Here is a 21,099-nt window from a genome sequence, read left to right on the forward strand (position 1 = left end):
ATATAGTACTATATACAACTATCCGCTCAATTTCAAATGGAATTAATAGTATATCACATTTATTATTATTATAATCTAAAATTAATGCATCTAACAGTGTATATGATATTACATTATTTAAATTTTTTTCAAATATGTGTCCACAGTAACATCACCTATACCTATACCGTTAGATATACAAACTTTAAATCTCACCCATAAAAAAAAATAATGAGAATCTTGTACCCTGATCACATTTTTTTTTTTTTTTTCCAAGTTGCTCAATCAGTTCGTCCAACTTGGTAACGGACAACCCACCTGTTTCCACTGCATGCCTAGCCAATCTCCCCAATGCTTGTGTTCTCTCCCTAGCCTCTCTCCCTAAATAATGATTGGACAAATAATTTAGAAAGATTCTGATTCCAACAAATAATTTAAGAGCTTAGATTCATCCGTATGGGGTGGGTTCCTCTATTTAAAGGTATCGATAAAGTCAACTCATACATCTCTTTCCGCATATCTGATCCGAGCAACAAGTGAAACTTGACAAACTCAACTTCATATCGACTTTTTTTTTTTTTTTTTTTTTGACACTTGTATTTTATTTTTTAGATTTTATTTTATTTTATTTTTTATTTTTTTTCTTGGGCAAGTTATTATTATGGATTAGTGGTGTCATTTGATGGATCTAGCTTGTATGCTCTTAAAAAAATCACAGCAGATCTATCATTAAAAATGAACGCAATGACGGAGAGAGGGGAGGCCGGTGGGGGCCATGGCCCCCCCTCAACTCTTAAGAGAAAAAAATAATAAAAAAAAATTAAAAAAAATTAAGGTAAAACAAAAAAAATTAAATTAAGGTTTTTTTTTTTTTTTAGATGAATCAAATTAAGGTTTTTTTTTGCCTATTGGCCCCTAGCAAGATTTATTTTTTTTCCTTGCCCCCTTCCCTTTTATCATCTCTTCAACTATTGTCAAAACTTTTTCCTTTAATATTTCACGGGTAGCAAGGGACATGCCTAAGAATCTAACAATGGAAAGATCTTTACAAAGTTATAAAGACTGTGTTCAAAGTAAACGAAAAGGGTTTAGTAAAGTAGTGCATTGGAAGAAGACATGTGTAGATTTGAGGAGTCACAAGCTTAACCAAACTCGATTTCCTAAGAATGTGTGGAAAAAATAACTGAGACCTTTTTTATTTTTATTTTTATTTTTTATTTTCTGAATCTTTGGATAGTGATTTTCTATACTTTTTTTTTTTTTTTTTTCTAAAAACTCTTTTTACTTTTGCTTATTGATTTTTAATTTGAATGGAATAATAAAAATATCAAAACTAGGTTATGTTTAATTTACTTAAAATTTGCCTTTATACATATACTTTAATCCCTACTTAAGAAAAAAAAAATTATTTGGGACCCCCCTCCCATTAAAATGTCTGGCTCCGTCCCTAAATGAACGGACTAGTTTAAAAAGTAGCAAACGACATCATCATCAATTTAAGGAAAAACGTTATGTGTTCAACACTTGACACTGTTTGTTTTTAAAAGATTAAAACCACGGGAGAACTAAAAGCACTACGAGCAGCTTTCCTTAAACTTTTTTTTTTTTTTTTTTTTTTTAATTTAGGGAATTAAACTACTTTTTTATTCTCTATTTAAATGCATTCCATTATACATTCCCTTATCATTGTTGAAAATTATTTTATGAAAATTTAAGTTTCCCTCTAATTTTAATATTTCAACTTTCCCTATATTTTTTCAATTACTATTTGTTCCACATTAAAAAGTTATGAGTATTTTGTGTGCTTTATAAGTATTTATCTTACTCTTATACTATATTGAATTTTGAGTACACACGTGCCAATTATGTCACCCAATGCAAAGCACTAGCCGTTGCACGCGTGCGTGTTGCATAGACGCACTTAGAACATGTGCATCGTTGCATACCAGCGATGAGCTTATTATTTAAACGTCTTCAGCTAGTATGCAGCATTATCTAGTATTTTAATGACTTCATCCTTTGTGCCCTAGTCATTGAGCTTTGTATAGAAAGTTTACACGTTTGAAACAACTCTTGATTGAATTATCCAAACAGCAACCACAAAACAAAAATATTACATCACATGACCTAACAAGTTTTCATTGCTTTAAATCTAGACTTCAAAATATACTGGCTTTGTTGTTGTTGTTGGAATTTTATTTTTTTTAATCCATGGTCGCCGTTAGAATATATTCTGAATATAATATTATTTATTTATATTTTTTAGTTTAGGTTGATTTGTGTTTCCTAGTATAAGTCAATTTAAGTTGACTTGTATAAGTTGACTTATTCAACGATAAATAGGGGGTCTATATATTGTAAACAATCAAGTCAATGAGCATAATGTAGCCATTTGGACTTTATTTTGTGGATGTAGGTTATAGACTAAACCATGTAAATTCTCTTTCTTATTTTCGCTATAATTCTATTTTAAATTTGTACACAAGTCTCAACAGTAGCGACTCTTTTACCAACGTTACATGTCTCTTAATATTGTTTTAGCTCTTCTTGAAAATGGCCTCAAATTAAAAATGTTTTGATGCCTGATAAATGATTCGTTTCTTTCTCTTATTTTTCTCTCATCTTTCTACTTTTTTAAATTATCATTTGATATGTGGATCCTGGCTTGAATCTCTTTAAAGAGATTGAAGGCCAAAAATAAGCCACGTGGCTCTCAAAGATTTATCTAAAAAAAAAAAGTCCTCTCCCGTTCGATCTGGATTCCACCGAAACCCTCCTCCCTCCCCCAAGTTCAGCCTCCACCACCAGCAACCTCTGCCGCCGCCGACAGCCAACCTGACTCACCAAAACCACCACCAGAAGACGACAGTCAACTGAACACGATCCTTTTCGATTGGGGTGTTTCTCTAACTGGAGATGATCCCTTCAATGTCACGGTGGGGACTTCCTCCAGCCCTCCGGTCGGCCTGCATCTCCGGTGGCGGAACTCGTGGAGACCCAACTCCGTTATCTCCTCCCTGCTGGCCATATCTATAGCCTCCATGGCCGGCCGTCTCTCTATCTCTCCAAAACCACAACCACACCCAATAATCCACAAATACTCAGAAACAAACCCAGAATTGGTAGGAATATTCTTTGCATCTGGAAGCAATTCGAAAGGACTATTCACATATGCAGCAATTTCAAACTCAAGCATATCTACGAGCCTGTCAACACAGCGATGATACCAGAGTTTATCTTCATGACAAACTCTACAAATACGATAATATTTGTTATAAATTTATCTTAATGAAAAACTCTTTTAGTATTCGGCCACCACCCATGAGATCTGCAGCTCCAGAAAAACCCAGGGTAATGATGGCCGGCCATCTGAAACACCGGCGCAAGAGAGAGAGAGAGAGAGAGAGACGGCCGGCCGGCCCATTTCAGGAAAGAAATAGATATATATATATATATATATATATAAAGTGACGCCGCGTGGCTTATTTTTGGTCTTGGAAAGAGATCCAAGCCGTCAACTGGAGAGGATCCGGATCCTTGATATGTGGGCCTATGTGTAGAATTAAGAATGTCTTGATGCTTGAGAAATGATTAATTCTCTTCTCTTATCCTCCCTCCTGGGCCCAACTCAGCCCACAACTAAACAAAACTTTTCACAGAAACATGGAAACAATACTATTTGTTTGGAATAAATCTTAGTAAAACATCAAATTCTAAATATATTGGTCCACTTTTGTCTCTTTGACATTTGTTGATTACCAACCCAATATAGAGAGGAGTAATGATAAAAAAAAAAAAAAAAAAAAAAAAAAAAAAAAAAAAAACTCACATTACACATTTATTATACACCCCATTCACGTAAGGTGTGACCCATGTGATAGTAGGTGTAACGACCCACCCCCAATGATATAATATTGTCCGCTTTTGACTCCCCAAACCAGACTTCTCAGGAGGTCACCCATCCTAGAATTACTCTCGCAGAAGCACGCTTAACTGTGGAGTTCTTATAAGTTCATAATCATCACGGCTTTAAAACGCGTTGTGTCATAAATTGTGCATTTATACATATAAGCACATCCTCATTCCTAGGCAATGTGGGACGTCATAGTAGGTCTCACCTCATGTGAGTGGGGAGTGTGTAATTTGTGTATAATTAGTGTTTTTGTATTATCTTCCGATTAATTATAAAGATATATATATATATATATATATATATATATATATATATATATATATATCTAATGTGTGCACAATTATATATCATTAACATCATCTTCAATTTGAAAATGAAACTTCAACCTACACCAATTTAATTACATATATCACCTACGTACATTTATTTTATTTATTTTTATCCGACTCGATCTACCATCACCTACTATTTTGATCTTATATATTATGGATGATAAAAACTAGGACGAGAGAAAGTGACTGGCTGGTGATAAGATTGGAGATAACCAACACTTGGTTAGGTGAGTCAATGCGCCCGCTAAGATATATATGAATTGATCATACTGACCATTGACCATGCATGCCCGGCCGGTCGGGTGAGTCAATTAAGACCCAATCTAATACGTTAGATTGGGAACAATACATTAAACTAGGGAAATCAAAATAAGACTAAGACGAAATAACATGGCTATTGAGAAGCAATACCAAATTAAAACAAAGAAAATAAAATTCAGAGCTTTTGAACAAATTGAAATTTGAATTTCTCTTCAAGCACGAGATGGTCAAAATTTTACAGTAGTCGAAAAAATATTCAGAGCTTTTGAACAAATTGAATTTCTCCTCCCTCTTTTAGATATCTCTCTCTTCAATTTTTTCCTGGAATATTTCATATCTAATTTGGATGTTGACCATAAATATTTATTTTATATATGTAAAATTAAGAAAAAATTTATCTAAAGAAATGTAAAATGATAGTTTTGTTCTTATTTTTACAATGAGGGTTGCTCTGTTAGGTAATAAATATTAATGAAGCAGTTGCAATCTTTGATTAATTTGAGTTATTATCTGTCTCCTGTTGATCTCTTTTTTTGTGGGAAGAAATCCTTGAGACTCTTAAGGTAGTGTAAACTTCACATTTCTTCCCGTAAAAATAATGTCATTTTTTGTGCAAAGACTACTGCAACTAGCTTCAAATCATGAGTATTATAATTGAGCTCGTAATTCTTTAATTGACCGGATACATTGGTCTTAAATTACCATTTTTTGTTGTTAAAAATTACCAATAGAATCAAAAATCAATAGTGATTTATCTAAAATTTAATAATAATTTTTAGTGCTACGTCAAATAATGTGCATGATTTGAGAATGTGAAAATGTATATTGCATTTCTCTTATCACTTTCACCCTTACCTGCATATCCATCTTCAATTTTAGGTTTTGGAGGATTAAGCTCTCCTATATATTTCCTCTTCGCATTCACTCTTAGCTCCATCACCTTCAATTGGTCTGATTCCCTTGTTATTAATTGATCACTTATACAACGCTCAGTCCTTTCTTCTTTTTCTTTTTTAGCTTTTAGCGTTTATGCTTAAAAAATCTTCAAATAATATAGAACAATTTTAGAGTGAGCTTAATAAATGATATCACGCCATTTATATAAAAAATTTAAATAAATAATATCATGTGATAAATATGTTTGCAAATAACACATGTCTAAATGCAATAACATTAAATTATTCCAAATGATCTTGGTCCAAAAATGAAGGCATCATATGAAAGGGAGAGCCTGAGAGGTCAGAAGTCTACTGTGCTTTAATTTCTAAGCACGAGCAGAAAAAAGTGCTATCGTGTTGCAGTTTCAGCCAACGCTCAATCTCTCTTCTTCAAGAAGATGAATATGTAACATTTTTTTTTTTTTCAAAATTATCAACTCTAACATTTTTTTTTTTAAAAAAAAAAAAAAAAAAAAATCAATCATTGGATATATAAGATTCAAGTGTAGGAAAATAGATCAAATGGTTAGTTGAAAAAAAAAAAAAAAAAAAAAAGTTGTTGGAATTGTACAAGAATTATGTCAAGAATTGTACAACAATCATTTCTCAATGAAAAATGGTAAGATTAACGTTAACTGGTATCCACTTCTGTGTAATGGGATCAAAATCAATTGGGATGTGGCTGAGGATCGAAGGAAGAAGCTTATCGGAATTGGGTTGGTTGCCTATGATCATTTGGGTGGAGTCTGTGGTGTTATGTGTTCGACAGTGGCTTATATTTTGGATTCAGCTTTAGCTGAAGCAATGGCGGCAAGAAAATGAGTTGAGTTTGTGAGGAGGCTGGGTCATCAGTTATTTACGTTGAAGGGTGATTCTATGGTGATTGTGGAGGCATTGAAAAAAAAATGTGATGTTTCATCTGATGTATATGGGGGATTGGTCTGCAATATTATTTCTAAATTCTCTGACTTTGACTTGTATGATTTTATTTTATTTTGTTCGTAGAGGTGGTAATAATGTGGCCCATGAAGTTGCTAACCTTACTGTTTCTATGTCTTTCCACCAACTGTGGATTGACTCTTTTCCTAGTTCTTTATCAGTTTGTATCCAGAAGGACTATTGTAATATTGGCATTTAATGAGACAAGGATTTCTTTTCAAAAAAAAAATATATATATATATATATAACGTATGTAGAAAATGAAATTAAAGATTGGTCCGTTTTTCTGTTGCCGATTTAAGTTTGGTTAAAGTCAATGATAAAAAATGCTATACTTGCCAAATTTTCTTCCTATAGTTTTCAAGTAATATGTCATAATTACTCGTGATTTATAATTTTGATAAATATGTTACCATCTCATAGAACGATGACACACCGGTTAAAAACTAATTCTTAATTAGAATAAAAATTTGGTAAGCGTTGAACTTTTCCAAAATCAATTGGAACAATTTCTGATGAAGTGTCCGTTGAGCTTATCCGGTATACTATATATACGTACGGCCAGTCTTCAGTTGAGGTTTGACGTTGATGACTGACCAATCAGAGAGAGCAGAGAATTGCGATTTTTACCATTGGCTATCTGAAAGGATACGTCACTATCTGGAGTCAGTCGTGCAAATATTCTATTGTTGTTGGAGATTTCCATAGGCTGTTTGTGGATATTTTGTCAAATGCAATTATGCAGAGAATTGCGATTTTTTCCATTGGCTCATTACCCGCTGCCTTCCATAAATGCTATCTGAAAGGATACGTCACTATCTGGAGTCAGTCGTGCAAATATTCTCCTTCACTAATATTATAAATAACCCCAACGGGTGGCAGTGTTGATCGAACGATTAAGTTAATTAGTAGTCATCGCCCATTGAGAGAGAGAGAGATATATATAGCAGATCGAGAGAGAGATATATATAGCAGATCGAGAGAGATATATATATAGCAGATCGAGAGAGAGATATAGCAGAGAGACAGAGAATGAGTAGCGGAGCTGAAGGAAGAACGTTCATGGAGGTTGGAGCTGATGGGGTGGCTCTCATAACCTTCATCAACCCTCCGATTAATTCCCTCTCCTTTGATGGTACTCGATCTTTCTTAATCCCACTTATCCATATCTTTTATTTTATATATATAACCTTTTTATTGTTGTTGTGAGTGTTCTTGGTTTGACCGTCAACATTTGCATGTGTTCTTCATGCTGATGACTTTTGGTGAGACAGAGATGCAGGGGACAGGAAGCGAAAAAAAAGAAAAGAAAAAAAAAAAGGGAGAAAAATGAAAAAAAGAAAAAAAATGAGATACACGTGTGGATAGGGCAACTTCATCCATCGCAAATGTATTTTGCATTTAATTTGCATAAGTGGATGGAGGGACTCTTTAGTGAATTGATTAGTCATTTTAGTCTAAAGGTGAAAATGTGTTTGGCAAATTAATTTTGGAAACAGAATATAATTTTGATTCTACTTTTTTTAAAAAAAAAATAAATCATATTTTATTTAACTTTTTCTAAAAAGTCAAATCTCAAAATTCATAAACAGAAAAAAAAAAATTAATTCTGATTTTAAAAATTAAATACTCAAACATACCATAAGCCATTTGAAATGCTCTAACGTGCCAGTTTGACATGTACATAAATTCAAATAAAAACAAAATTAACGAATTATTGAGGCATTTTCTTTCCTTTTCTTTTTCTTCTTCTTCTTTTTTTTGTTTCCTTAAAAAAAATAATAATATCAAAGAAAAGTTGGTAGGAAGGACCTAGTAGACCTACCACTCTTTTAGTAGCGAGGAGTGGAACGATGGTATCATGCAACGTGGAGACAGAGGTGGTAAAAGTTTTGTTATGGTTGTGAGTTTTTTTATTCGAATAAAAAAAATGATTAATGTCATATAAAAAATAAAAAAATAAAAAAAAAAGTTTCTTTTTTTCTGTTCTTTTTTTTTTTTTTTTAAGAGAAATGAAAATAAGAGGAGGAGAGGAAAATGGGGTTACCAAATATTTCGGTAAACATTTTTAAGAGTAATTTTTTTTTAATAGTAATAAAATGTGATTTAAAGTTAAAAAGAAAAAAGAAAAAGAAAGAAAAGGTTGTAATTTTTTGAATGAAAAAGTATGGCTTGTTATGACTTTGCTGTCGTCAGCAAAAGACGTAGGCGGCCAACTTTTAAGACGTACGTAATAGCAATACGCACTTAATTCTACTGTGCTTTGACATATCTCATTCGCTCGGGTTGAACAATTAAAAGACAAAAAATTCTTCCCAAGTATTTGAGTTAACATACAAGGAGAAAATGAAGAAATTTCTTACAAATCAGTAAGAAATTTCATACAATTTATAAATAGAAGTATATATTTTATTAAACATGCCAATAAACACACACTACAAAAAAAAAATGCCTTTCTTAACGTTTTAATCTTGACATTTATATAAATGTCAGGATAATATTTTTTATTGTGGCACATTGTCAAAAAATGTCAGGAAAAAAGAAAAAAATTCCTGACATTTCACAATGTGCCAGGAATGTTAAACTTTCTTGACACATAATTTTATTGGTCAAGAAAATTATAAAAAAATTTGTGGCTTTTAAATATGTGCCAGAAAATTATAATTTAATGTCATATAATTTTAAATTCTTGACATTTAGACATATGCCATGAATATTTTTGGCAAAATTAAAAGCCCGCCTAATTCTAATTCTGTTTTCACGATTCAATCAGTTTTCCTTTACTAACTGATGCACACGTACGCATTAATATAAATTTTTCCTATCTTTTTGCTCTTTTTCCCCTCATATCTCTCCTTTTCCCCTCATATCTCTCCCTCATCTCCCGTAAGTAGCATTATTTGTTGTTTTTTTTTTTTTTTCAATTTTTTCCCCTCATATCTCTCCCTCATCTCCTGTAAGTAGCATTATTTGTTTTTTTTTTTTTTTTTTCAATCTTTTTTCCCCTCATATCTCTCCATCTCAGTACTGATCTCTCTCTCTCTCTCCGGATGCAGCGCTGCCCTCATCGACTCGATCTCCTCCCTCGAACTCCATCGGTATGTTACCCCTCTCTCTCTCTCTCTCTCTCTCTCTCTCTCTCTCTCGATATCTTCCATACAAGTCATCTTTCAAAGAATGATAAACTACTGATGATAAACTACATATGAAAATGCAGGAATGAGAATACATGTTGGGGAATATTTTGCAGACAAAATGCAAGGACTTGGGATATACACCTTCAGAAATGGGGAGACACAGTCCGGATTGATTAAAAATCTAACTAAATACTTTTGTAGCTTGTTGATGACTATGGGATTGATCATATTAATTTTTTGTAACAACTAGTATAGTACTTGGATGTTTCTTAATTAATAGTTGGGATTGTTTGATGCTATTTTGTTATATTAATTAAATATATAATATGTTTTCCCTTGGTTATTTGTCAATTTTGATTATATATTTTATAAGGTTTTAAAAAAATTGATTATATTGGAATAATTCCAGTATAATCAAATTTTTTAAATTGAAAATCAACTTTCCTGGCACATGATATATGTGCCAGTAAACTAATGGAAACTAAGGTTTAGTGGCACATAAATCATGTGCAATGAAACACGATTTTATGGCACATATATTATGTTTCGTGGCACATATATATGTGCCAGAAAATTGAGTTTCTTGGCACATGATTTATGTGCCAGCAAAATTAATTCCCTGCACATATATCATGTGTCGGAAAATCAATTTTACTGACACATAACTTATGTGTCAGGAAATTTTTCTGACACATAAGTTATATGTCAAGAAATAAACTTTCTTGACTACAAAGCTGCGACATTAGAGATATGTGAGGAATTAAAAGTCAAGAATTGTTTCTTGACATTTAATACATATTTCTTGACACATAATAAATGTCAAGAAATGCCCTTTTTTTTTTGTAGTGACATGTCAATCTTATATATGAATTGTACGAAATTTTTAACAAACTAATTTTTTCTGTCCAGAAGAAAATATAGAGAAAAGTGATTAGAGGAAAATTATATTTTCTTAACAAAATTTGGGTGTATTAATATTTTTGAGGTTTAAATGGAACTTTTGTTTGTTATTAGTTTGCACTTTATCTTTTATTATCAAAATTATTTTTCTAATTGTGTGTCTCCTCTCAGTGATAGGCAGTTTTAAAAACAACTTTGAGGAGGCCTTACGAAGAGATGATGTGAAGGCAATCGTGCTTACAGGTGAGTGTAATCTCATATATATATATAAAAGATATATATGAATTAATCTAAACTCTTATATATATATATAACTTCTGTAATTATTGGAGCAGGCGCAAAGGGCAATTTTTCTGGTGGCTTTGATGTTGCAATTCTTCAGGGAATTCAAGAGGGAAAGAGTATGCATGCTGCCTTTATATATATATATATATATATCACAGGATTCACATCCGAGTATTATTTTAATTTTGTTCTCCTTTTTTTTGGAAAAAAAAGAAAACTCCGAAACAAGTTAACAACAGAATCCTCTCCAAAATTACCCTTATCTCCACTATAAATGTAGTAGTATTCCCTTGTTTCCTGAAGTGACGTTTGAGTTATGTATTTCCAGTCGATCCAGAAGAAAGGCCTGGCTCTATTGCCATAGAGTTTATTACCGACATTTTCGAAGGTACGTGTGTGTATGTATATATGTGTATATATATATAATTGGATTTTCTTCAAAGAGGATAAATGTTGTGTATTTGACTGCTTGCTTTGTGTTTCAGCTGCGGATAAGCCTTCAGTTGCTGCCATTGATGGCCTTACTAAAGGCGAAGGTTTAGAGATTTCAATGGTATACATGTGTTGCCATTTCTTTTGGACTAGCTTCGATCTCTTTTCATTTTTATTTAATTTACTATTTTCTATATATATATATATCATTTTGCTAAATCAGGTGTGCCATGCTAGAATTTCAACCCCCACTGTACAAATAGCAGCGCTTGAGCTGACTATTGGATTGATTCCTGGATTTGGGGGTATGCCGACTTTGCCTTTCTCTCTCTCTCTTTTTTTTTTTTTTTTTTTTTTTGGGTGTGAAAACTTTGTTTGTTTGGGAGTATATTTTTAAAAGCTGATTATTTGAAAATATGAAAAATTCTACATTTCAAATCACAAACAAAGAATGCGTTTTCTAAATGCACGATTTTAAAAGATAAAATAGGAAGAAAACCCGGTTACGGTTATCGGTTATTGGTTAAAACCAGTTACCGTAATCAGGATAGCCGGTTAACTGCAAATTACTGGTTGGAACCAAGTTATCTACATAGGTAACCGAATTTTTTTTAAAAATTGGTATTTTGAGACCATTTTGAATATCGAGTCTATTTTTTGGGCTTAATTTAGACACTTTAAGCCTTTAAAAAAAAAAAAAAAGAAAGAAAGAAAAGACAAAAACATTTCATCCTATTTTGGCCCAATATGGTCACTTTGTAGTGGTTGTTCCCAAAAAAAAAAAAAAAAAAACCTTTATTTTTATACTTGATTTTTTTTTTAACCTGAAAATCCAATGTATTTAAATATATAAATGTTTTTTTAAATAAATAAACACATTTATATATATATATATATATACTCTTAGAACAAACTGTAATTTTACAAACGCTAAACTCTATTTTTTAAAATCGTATGTTTTGGGAATGGGATGATGATGATGCATGATGTTCATATAGGATTATAAACTTAATTCTGCTATATGCATGATGTTCATATAGCAGAATTAACGAATGGTGTTTCCAGCCCATATGATTTGAGTATCCATTTTGCAGATAATTTTTTGACACACTCTTTAATTAATTACGCCTTGATAAGTTGATATAACTCAACGTTCAATGGAGAAAAGAATGATCATGTGAAAAATTAATGTTGTTGATGAAATTCATTGCTCCTGGCATGCCTCTCAGGTACACAGCGGCTTCCACGTCTTGTTGGTCTCCCAAAGGCACTTGATATGATGCTGGTATATATGCTGTGATTATAATTTGTCTTTTTCTTTTGCTTTGGCTCCTCATAAATTTCAATAATCTCTCATCTCTAACTCCTCGATCTTGGGGTTTGCTTAAATAGAAGTCAGAACCAGTCAAAGGGGAGGAAGCTCAAAGTCTGGGTCTTGTGGATGCCATCGTTTCAGCTGATGAGTTGGTAAACACAGCACGTCAATGGGCCCTGGATATCTTCCACGGTAGAAGACCATGGGTTGTTACTCTTCACAAGACCGACAAGATAGAGCCCCTCGGGGAAGCTAGGGAAATACTCAAGCTTGCAAGAGCTGAGGCCAAGAAACAGGCTCCCAATGTCCAATACCCAGTCGTTTGCATTGATGTCATAGAAGAGGGTATACTTTCCGGTCCCCGCGCTGGACTCTGGAAGGTCCGTGCATGTCTGTCTCCCTCTTCTTTTACTTAATCCCCTTCAAACCGCAGTTCCATTCAACTGCTTGATTCTGTATCTCACTCTGGCTGCAGGAGGCAGAAGCTTTTCAGGAACTTCTGTTTTCTGACACTTCAAAGAGTCTAGTCCACCTCCTCTTTGCTCAAAGTGGAACATCTGAGGTTTGAAAAATAATAAATTGTCATTGCCAGAGCATATATTTTCAATATATATATTCACTTCTGATCATCACTTTAAACAGGTACCTGGGGTTACTGATATGGGTTTAGTGCCAAGTCGGGTGAATAAGGTTGGTGTCATTGGTGGAGGACAAATTGTGACGACCCCTTTTTTTTTTTTTTTTTTTTTTTTTTTTTTTTTTTATATATATATATATATATATATATATACAAACATAAACGAGTCCTCACAGTGGCACGACGATGCGTCGCAAAGCCAACATATGGTATATATCCCATAATAAATACACCTGGTAAATCAGAGTATAACATATAACTAACTATGCAGCGGAAACATAAACCTGAATATAGCAAAAAGCATAGCTTATAAATCTATTACAAATTATTTACAATACAGAGCCATTTAACATCTATATGTTTAAGTCCTATCAACATAATATTTAAACAACAGGAATGGCTTATACAATAACAAGTGACTAAAGCGTCACCAGCCATAAACAAAACCTATAAAATAGTGGACAACTGTGGTCCAACCATTACGACCGTCGCGGCGAGCTTCGGTCATATTATCCCAAGTGCACATCTACAACACTCTCCCCTATGACCGGAGTACCTGCAGCCAAAAGAACATCTATACGGTTGTGGGGGTTTGCCACATCCGTATAGGTGGAATTATGAGCCCACCATCTTAGCATACATAAATATACTAAGACCTCAGAGGTATACTATTCACTGAGTTTTCGCAAAGAACCAACTTTTCTTTTCTAGTCATGCGTACACTATAACAGCCACCAATTTTATAAACTTTTGTTTGAAAACCCCCATAGCTGATATAGCAAACCCGACTAATAGAAAACATTTAAACATACTAGGCATCTAAGATTATACGTAGAAGATTTGTTATAGGAAACAATGGCATTTAAATCATGCAACCATCCGATAGAAATATACATAAGTTCTTTTCCATTGAGACTTTTATGCATACTAATACGTCTAGCAAAACTACTCATAGTATAAAAACATCACACTCATAAAAACAATGCTATACATGCTCATGTAAGTTTCTGTTGTATTCCTATGGGGCGTTGGTCCCCCCCAATACTAGTTCATGCGTATGTTCCTAAGGGGCGTAAATCTCCCAATACTAGTTCATGTGTACGTTCGTATGGGGTGTAAATCCCCCTGGGGCGTCGGTCCCCCCATAGTTCATGCGTGTGTTCGTATGGGGCGTATGTCCCCCCACTAGTTCATACGTAAGGGGCCTATATCCCCCACTAGTTCATGCGTTTGGGGCGTAGATCCCCCTGGGGCGTATATCCCCCACTAGTTCATGCGTTTGGGGCGTAGATCCCCCTGGGGCGTATGTCCCCCTTCTAGTTCATGCGTTTGGGGCGTAGATCCCCCTGGGGCGTATGTCCCCCTTCTAGTTCATGCCTATGGGGCATAGATCCCCCTAATAGTTTGTTTATGCGTTCATGTTTCATGCTCAATGCTCATGCTTAAATACTATACATTTAATTTCATAATCATGCTTTTAACACATACTTTCTTTATAAAACATAAACAGTCCAACATATCATATTCATACTTCAAAACATCATCATAATTTCAATATACTCAAAAATACTCAAATCATCCAAAACAGATCATAATCAACATACAGTTGGTTCAGGTTTGTAAAACAATATATTTTGCAATTCGTCATATAAGAAAATAATACTTCTCAGTGAGTAGAATACTCACCTTGGCTGCATCGGACTCTTGACTCAAACATTTCCCCCGTGTTCTAGTTACTTGAACTCTAGGTTGGAGAACACGTTGAAGTCTCCAATCACGGCACGTGCCTGCAACCATTTAGGACGTTAAACTATGCTATTGAGCCTATACTCTAATACACATAAACTACCCGTGTGCTCACACGTCGCTTTACTCGCTTCTAGAGCCAACTAAGTACCTTGGCTACCATTAGGTTAATCATTGGTTATAGGTTCATAATTATTTCGCTTCTTATTTTAAAGTCATGTTTGCTATTTTAAATTTACCTACTTATTATTATTTCGTCACATTATCATCGTTAATCCTTTAATGGCTTGTTACTTATTGACTAAGTTAACAATATATATTTAACCCATATATATATATATATGCACACACATACAACGCTTAAACCTAATCAACTGATACACATAAATATCATGTGTACACGGATAGGTGAATTAGGTACTTAGTCACCTTATTATCATTATTATCAATTAAGTCTTATAATTTGCTTATCCACTTAGGCTAACTATGCGTATTCGGTCAATAAACATATGTAGGTATATATATGCATAGAAGGCTTATTAAGTTAAACATAGTCTCCTAACACACTTAGAGGTTTCATATTACATAGGTAAACACATTAATCATCCCATTACATTTACCAAATGACTCCAGAGCTTATTTATGTATTTCCCTCACTTATGTATACTTATTGACGTAAGATTGTATTGGACGTAACAACTCTATGTTCTTTTAACCTTAATCACTTCATCTAATATTTTATTCTTATTAGTTTCTAACTTTCCAAGTAGTTTAGATTTAAGACTTTAATCTTATTCAACATACTAATCTAATAACTCATATTAAACTAGATTATAATCACATTTATAATATATCCATTACTAAAACTTGAGGCACATACCTAGACTCAAAACTAAACATTATGCTAATAGTTGATTTATTAATAATCCATATTTCTTATGAACTCTATTCCAATATTAATTATGTTTATATTTCAACGTTTAACTCACTATTTACGTTTATTTGACTAACTCCATTAATCCATGTATTTCTTCAATATCCATTTATAATTTATTCACTTGTGACACTATCCACTCACTTGTTTATTATTATTACCCATTTATCTTACTTAACATATTAACTTAATGACCCTTATTACACTTTATTTTCATTTACTCACATTTTTACCAATTATTTGTTTTACTCATTTATCTTATTCTCCACACATAATCTGCCCAAGGCATTAACCATGAGCTATCAAAATAAACCCCCATTAACTTAACATCCAACATTATCAAATCACCAACCCAAAACCAGATTTGGATTCCACCAAAAACACCCATCTAAATCAGCCCATAAAAACCCGTAAAATACAATCCAAAGCCAAGTGAACCCAATCTCAATCATAGACAACATAACCAACAAATTAAACTCATAAACACTACTAACTAAACCTCCTAGCACCCAAATTCACATAACCATAATTCACAACTCTATACAAAATCATATATAATTTCCTACTATGTGAAAGCTTCAAAACATAATCAAAACACCCAATCGGCTCAAAGGAGAAACACCCATAACATTTAACCTCAAAACAACCCTAAGATGCAACTCTCATGCCCATCAAAACTTATTCCAAACCAACCCATCAAGATTACACTAATCAGCCCATCATCCACCAATAATCAACCTAAAAATGCAAACTAACCAACTAAAGCTATCAAAACCGAAATCCATAACCCATTTTTGAACATTGAACACAAGCTAATAATACCAAAACCCGAAATCCCCATGAGAGAAATATCATCCAGCCAACCCTTCCAAAAATTCCAATAAAACCTTAGGTTTTCCATCTTAAACCAAACACAATCAAAGCCCTAGCGATTTAATTCAATTTCCATACTATCTAGACAATGGGAAATCCGAAAATACAGTGAAATAGAGTTAGGGATTTTCTTTTACCAATTTTCGGTTAATATCAACCTTAAACCTACAAATCCAAGACAACCACAAACCATCCAACACATACCCACAAAATTCACCCTCCAATCCGCATCTACAGAAAATCAATGGAAATCTAGCAAATCGGAGACAAGGGAAGTGAGAATCTCACCAAAACAGGGCCAAAATCCCTTGCTCCAGCCACTGCCTCCATGGTACAACGGTGGTCCGACCACCACAGTTCATAAACTGCACCACCACGGCCAAGGATCCGCTTCCACGCACTCGGGTTCTCTGCATTACAACCTCTCCATCACGATCTAGAACTCTCACGGCTGGGTCACTCTTACCGGTTCTCTCTCACGGGCTCTCCGTGTCTCAGGCGTGCGTGATAGAAGAAAGGAAGGGAGAGATGGGAGTCAGGGAAACAGAGAAGAGAGGGAGAGAAAGAAAGATGAAGAGAGGAGAAGGAAAGCAGGTGGGGGCGTGCGTATCCGAAAAGTGGAGAGAAAGAAGAAAACAGGAGAAAGGGAAAGAAGCAGGGGAGGCGTGCGTGAAAAATGAGGGGAGAAAAGAGAAGAAAGAGAAGGATGGGAAGGGAAGGGTGACACGTGTCAGTGTTTGTGTGGTGGAGGAGAAGATAATGTTATCTTCTCCAAGCCAATTGTTTGCAGACACGTGGCAAGTGGAGATTCCCTTTATTTTTTTAAGACCACAACTCTCAAAAATCATAACAGGACCCTACTAATTCAAAATTCTATATTTTGATAATTAATATCTGATCCCACATTTAATCTAACTAAATTCAGTCAATACAATTAATTATTTATCTCCCTATTTATTTTCTTGGTCTTTACACAAATGGCGTCCGAAATAGCAACAGCATTGATTCTTGGTAATTATCAAGTTCTCCTGAAAGAAGAAAATGACAAGCTCTTGCAAGATGGGATTGGTAGAGTCAGAGGTACGGTGAGGCTAGAATCCTATATTAAGATTATTATAGCGCACTTCCACTCTAATAGAGACAGAATTCAAATTGGTTCTTGTTTAATCTTCATTTTTTTTATTCAGCCAATTTGCAAAGCAGTGTGAAGGAAGAGAAAATGTCTGAGAAGGACTTTGAGAAAGCCATATCACTTCTCGAGGGTGTCCTTGACTATGAAAGCTTTAAAGATGTTGACATGGTGATTGAGGTAGTTGAGTTCACAATGCATGTTGATTTTTTTGTCATTGCTGTTTATTCAGAAACTGGAGAAGAAAGTGTTCAGTATTTGTTGTTGATGCTTGGAACAGGCAGCTATTGAGAATGTTTCTCTAAAGCAACAAATTTTTGCCGATCTTGAAAAGTACTGCCCACCACATTGCATACTTGCGAGTAGCATCTCCACAGTTGACTTGAACCTGATTGGGGATTTGACAAAGTCCCAAGATCGGATTGTTGGAGTTCATTTCTTTAGGTAGTACTAGATTTACCGTTATTGTTGGAGCATATTTTCCCTGCTGTTTTTCTGTCTGCAATTTGTTTCGCTTAATTAACCATTTTTTTATGCTTTCCATGCAGTCCGACGCAGCCACTTTTGGAAATTGTTCGCACTAGGCAGACGTCTCCCCAAGTGATTGTTGACTTGCTGGATGTTGCGGAAAAGATAACGAAAACTCCAATCGTGGTTGGAAATTGCCCAGGCTTTGCTGTCAACAGGATGTTCTTCCCGTACGCACAAGCTGCTACTTTGCTCGTCGAGCGTGGCACAGATCCCTATCAGATTGATAGGGCAATTACTGAGTTTGGAATGCCAATGGGCCCTTTCAGGTTTAATTATAGGAGAATCATAACCCAGTCATCTGTATCTCATTGTTGCTTCTTAATATGATCTAATTTCTTGCATTTAACTGGCTTTTATGTTTTGTTTTGTCCATGCAGATTGGCTGACATGGTTGGTTTTGATTTTGCAATCGCAACTGGCACCCCATTTGTTCACAATTTTCCTGAGAGAAGATATAAATCAATGCTTATCCCATTAATGCAGCAGGAAAAGAGAGTAGGTATAAGTTTGTTGTTAAAAATGATAGGCTATTTATACCAAAAGCTTCTTAAGTTGATAGGAAACTCCCTTTCAATAAGTGAGGTTCGACATATTGAATATTTAATTAAAATGTGAGACAAAGTTTGACATATTAAATTACTATCTATCCTAAAAGCTTAAGCTAATTAGAAATAGTAGACTTAATCATTTAAATTTTATTCTAACATCCTCCTCATATGTGGACTGAAACTCATTCTTATCAAATGAGACATAACACGTGAAGTATTTAACTAAAATGAAGGGTGAATTGTAGCCTGACTTTGATACCAAGTTAAATTATCACTTATCTAAACTTAATCATTTGAATTATATTATAACAAAGTGGTCAACCTATTGATTTAAGTCTATTCAAATTTAGTATGGATCTTCAAGTCTTTCATGGTTTACCATGCACTCTGTTTCAGGCGAGACTACTCGCAAAGGGTTCTATGTCTATGATGAGAAAATCGAAGCTAGCCCGGATCCTGAATTAGAAAAATATATTGACAAGTCAAGGAGCATTTCTGGTGTAACCATTGACCCTAAGGTCTCTCTCTCTCTCTCTCTCTCTCTCTCTCTCTCTCTCTCTCTCTCTCTCTCTGATTTCTGAACTCTGTTCTGAAGAGTAGTATAGTATTAGTGGTAATATAGAAGTCTCTCTCCTCTCTCCAATCTCCTAATCTTTTTGAAAATGAACTTGAACACAGCTAGAGAACTTACCAGAAAAGGAAATTGTGGAAATGATATTCTTTCCTGTGGTGAATGAGGCCTGCCGAATCCTTGATGAAGGTATTGCAGTCAAAGCGGCAGACCTTGACATTGCTGCTGTTATAGGCATGGGTTTCCCACCTTACAGGTTTGCAACTTTTCAGTAGTTTTATGCAATTTCCTGAACCGAACTCCATCCAATTCTTGCTAAATCTTTTGGGGTACATTTGATCAGAGGAGGCATCATGTACTGGGCTGATTCCCTCGGTTCCAAATACATATATTCGAGATTGGAGGAATGGTCAAAGACGTACGGAGATTTCTTCAAGCCTTGTGCCTACTTGGCTGAAAGAGCTGCCGAGGGGGCTCCTCTGGTGAGAATCTGAAACTGTATTTTGTCTATCCTCTAAATATAGTAATGAAACCACATACAAATCCAGAGATATATAAAAAATAATAGTTTCTTTAATGGATCAAAGACTATTATGGCTGATTTGAAGAGTTTAATTACTTGATTTAGATTCAAAGTCACAGTCACTGGTACTGCATCTCTAATGGTTCTTGCACTGTTGCTTTGCAGAGTTCTCCAGTAGAGGAAGCAGATCTCCATCGTAAGTAATGAACAGACCAACGTTAACCAAAATGGTAGCACTCTCAACAAGGCAACTCACCCAACGGCTAGTGCATTTCATAAGGAAACCCCAAATCAATTATGTATCTTATTTCCTTTTTCGTAAACAATAAAAGACTCGTATAAATTCTCTATGAATGAATAAGATCTGTGTACTACAAAATTATTCAAATTGATAAATGAATAAGATCAGATCAATTTGCTGTTGCATAGCCCGCTGGGTTAAGATATATAATTAGTATTGTAACTTTAAAATAAGGGGGTTCATTGGTGTAATTGCGTTAAAAAACTTGAAAAGTACGTTCAGTATATAAAAAAGTTGTTCTAAGCAAAACTTAAAAAACACTAATTATTTCCCCATTAGGCCTAAGTGCGTAGGTTTGCTCATCCAGACGTCCTAGGATCCTTTCGACTATCCGCTAACTTATGTAACTATCACCTAGGTGTTTTGTAATTTAATTGCCGTTACATGCCCTCTTAATTTTTTAGGGGCAATCCATTAGCCATATGATCAGCTATCAACTTTATGGAGAGAATGAATTCAACTTTAATTTCACTCATCTCCATTACATCTCGATTATAATGATAATTCAAAGGGAAAAATGTAAAAAATAAAAAAGCCCTTCAAGGCCTGAACTAACAACCGTTTTTAGAATAACCACATGAAACGACAAATGTGGCTGAAGAGCTTTCATCCAGATATCCTACTAGGCAGGCCTCACTAGTGTTCCTAGAGTATTTGATCTTTACCACAAAATTTAACCAGCAAAGATGGAAAGAAAGTCAGGCTATTTATTCATCCAAGCTGGACTAGAACATATAACATTGATATACTTTCAGAGCTTTATATAAAGCATTTGGGACCCCCATTTTAACTTCCCAGGGACATCAAATTATCACTTTTGAGTTTAATTTCATTCCAACATCTATGTATTAAAAAACAATCATTACCTACCTAAA

General features: G+C 34.3%; 1 protein-coding gene and 1 long non-coding RNA gene across 2 annotated transcripts; one reads left to right on the top strand and one right to left on the bottom strand.

The window, feature by feature from the left end:
• The first annotated feature begins 7,277 nt into the window (after nucleotides 1–7,277).
• LOC133880710 (glyoxysomal fatty acid beta-oxidation multifunctional protein MFP-a-like) lies at nucleotides 7,278–20,349 on the top strand. The gene is made up of 19 exons (XM_062319709.1): nucleotides 7,278–7,497; nucleotides 10,571–10,642; nucleotides 10,735–10,800; nucleotides 11,013–11,072; nucleotides 11,170–11,237; nucleotides 11,340–11,421; nucleotides 12,346–12,401; nucleotides 12,509–12,811; nucleotides 12,907–12,993; nucleotides 13,074–13,141; nucleotides 17,595–17,701; nucleotides 17,809–17,930; nucleotides 18,031–18,194; nucleotides 18,299–18,547; nucleotides 18,659–18,780; nucleotides 19,226–19,347; nucleotides 19,508–19,656; nucleotides 19,744–19,882; nucleotides 20,089–20,349. The coding sequence occupies exons 1-19, from the start codon at nucleotides 7,395–7,397 to the stop codon at nucleotides 20,125–20,127; spliced, it is 2,178 nt and encodes a 725-aa protein (XP_062175693.1). The 5' UTR covers nucleotides 7,278–7,394; the 3' UTR covers nucleotides 20,128–20,349.
• LOC133880719 (uncharacterized) lies at nucleotides 12,230–17,306 on the bottom strand. Its single transcript, XR_009902377.1, has 4 exons — nucleotides 16,910–17,306; nucleotides 14,755–14,855; nucleotides 13,078–13,642; nucleotides 12,230–12,988 (listed from the first exon to the last, which is right to left on the bottom strand). It is a non-coding gene; the product is annotated as an uncharacterized LOC133880719 (long non-coding RNA).
• Nucleotides 20,350–21,099: the final 750 nt, after the last annotated feature.

Source organism: Alnus glutinosa, chromosome 1 (genome assembly GCF_958979055.1).
Source record: "Alnus glutinosa chromosome 1, dhAlnGlut1.1, whole genome shotgun sequence".
Classification (NCBI taxonomy): Eukaryota; Viridiplantae; Streptophyta; class Magnoliopsida; order Fagales; family Betulaceae; genus Alnus; species Alnus glutinosa.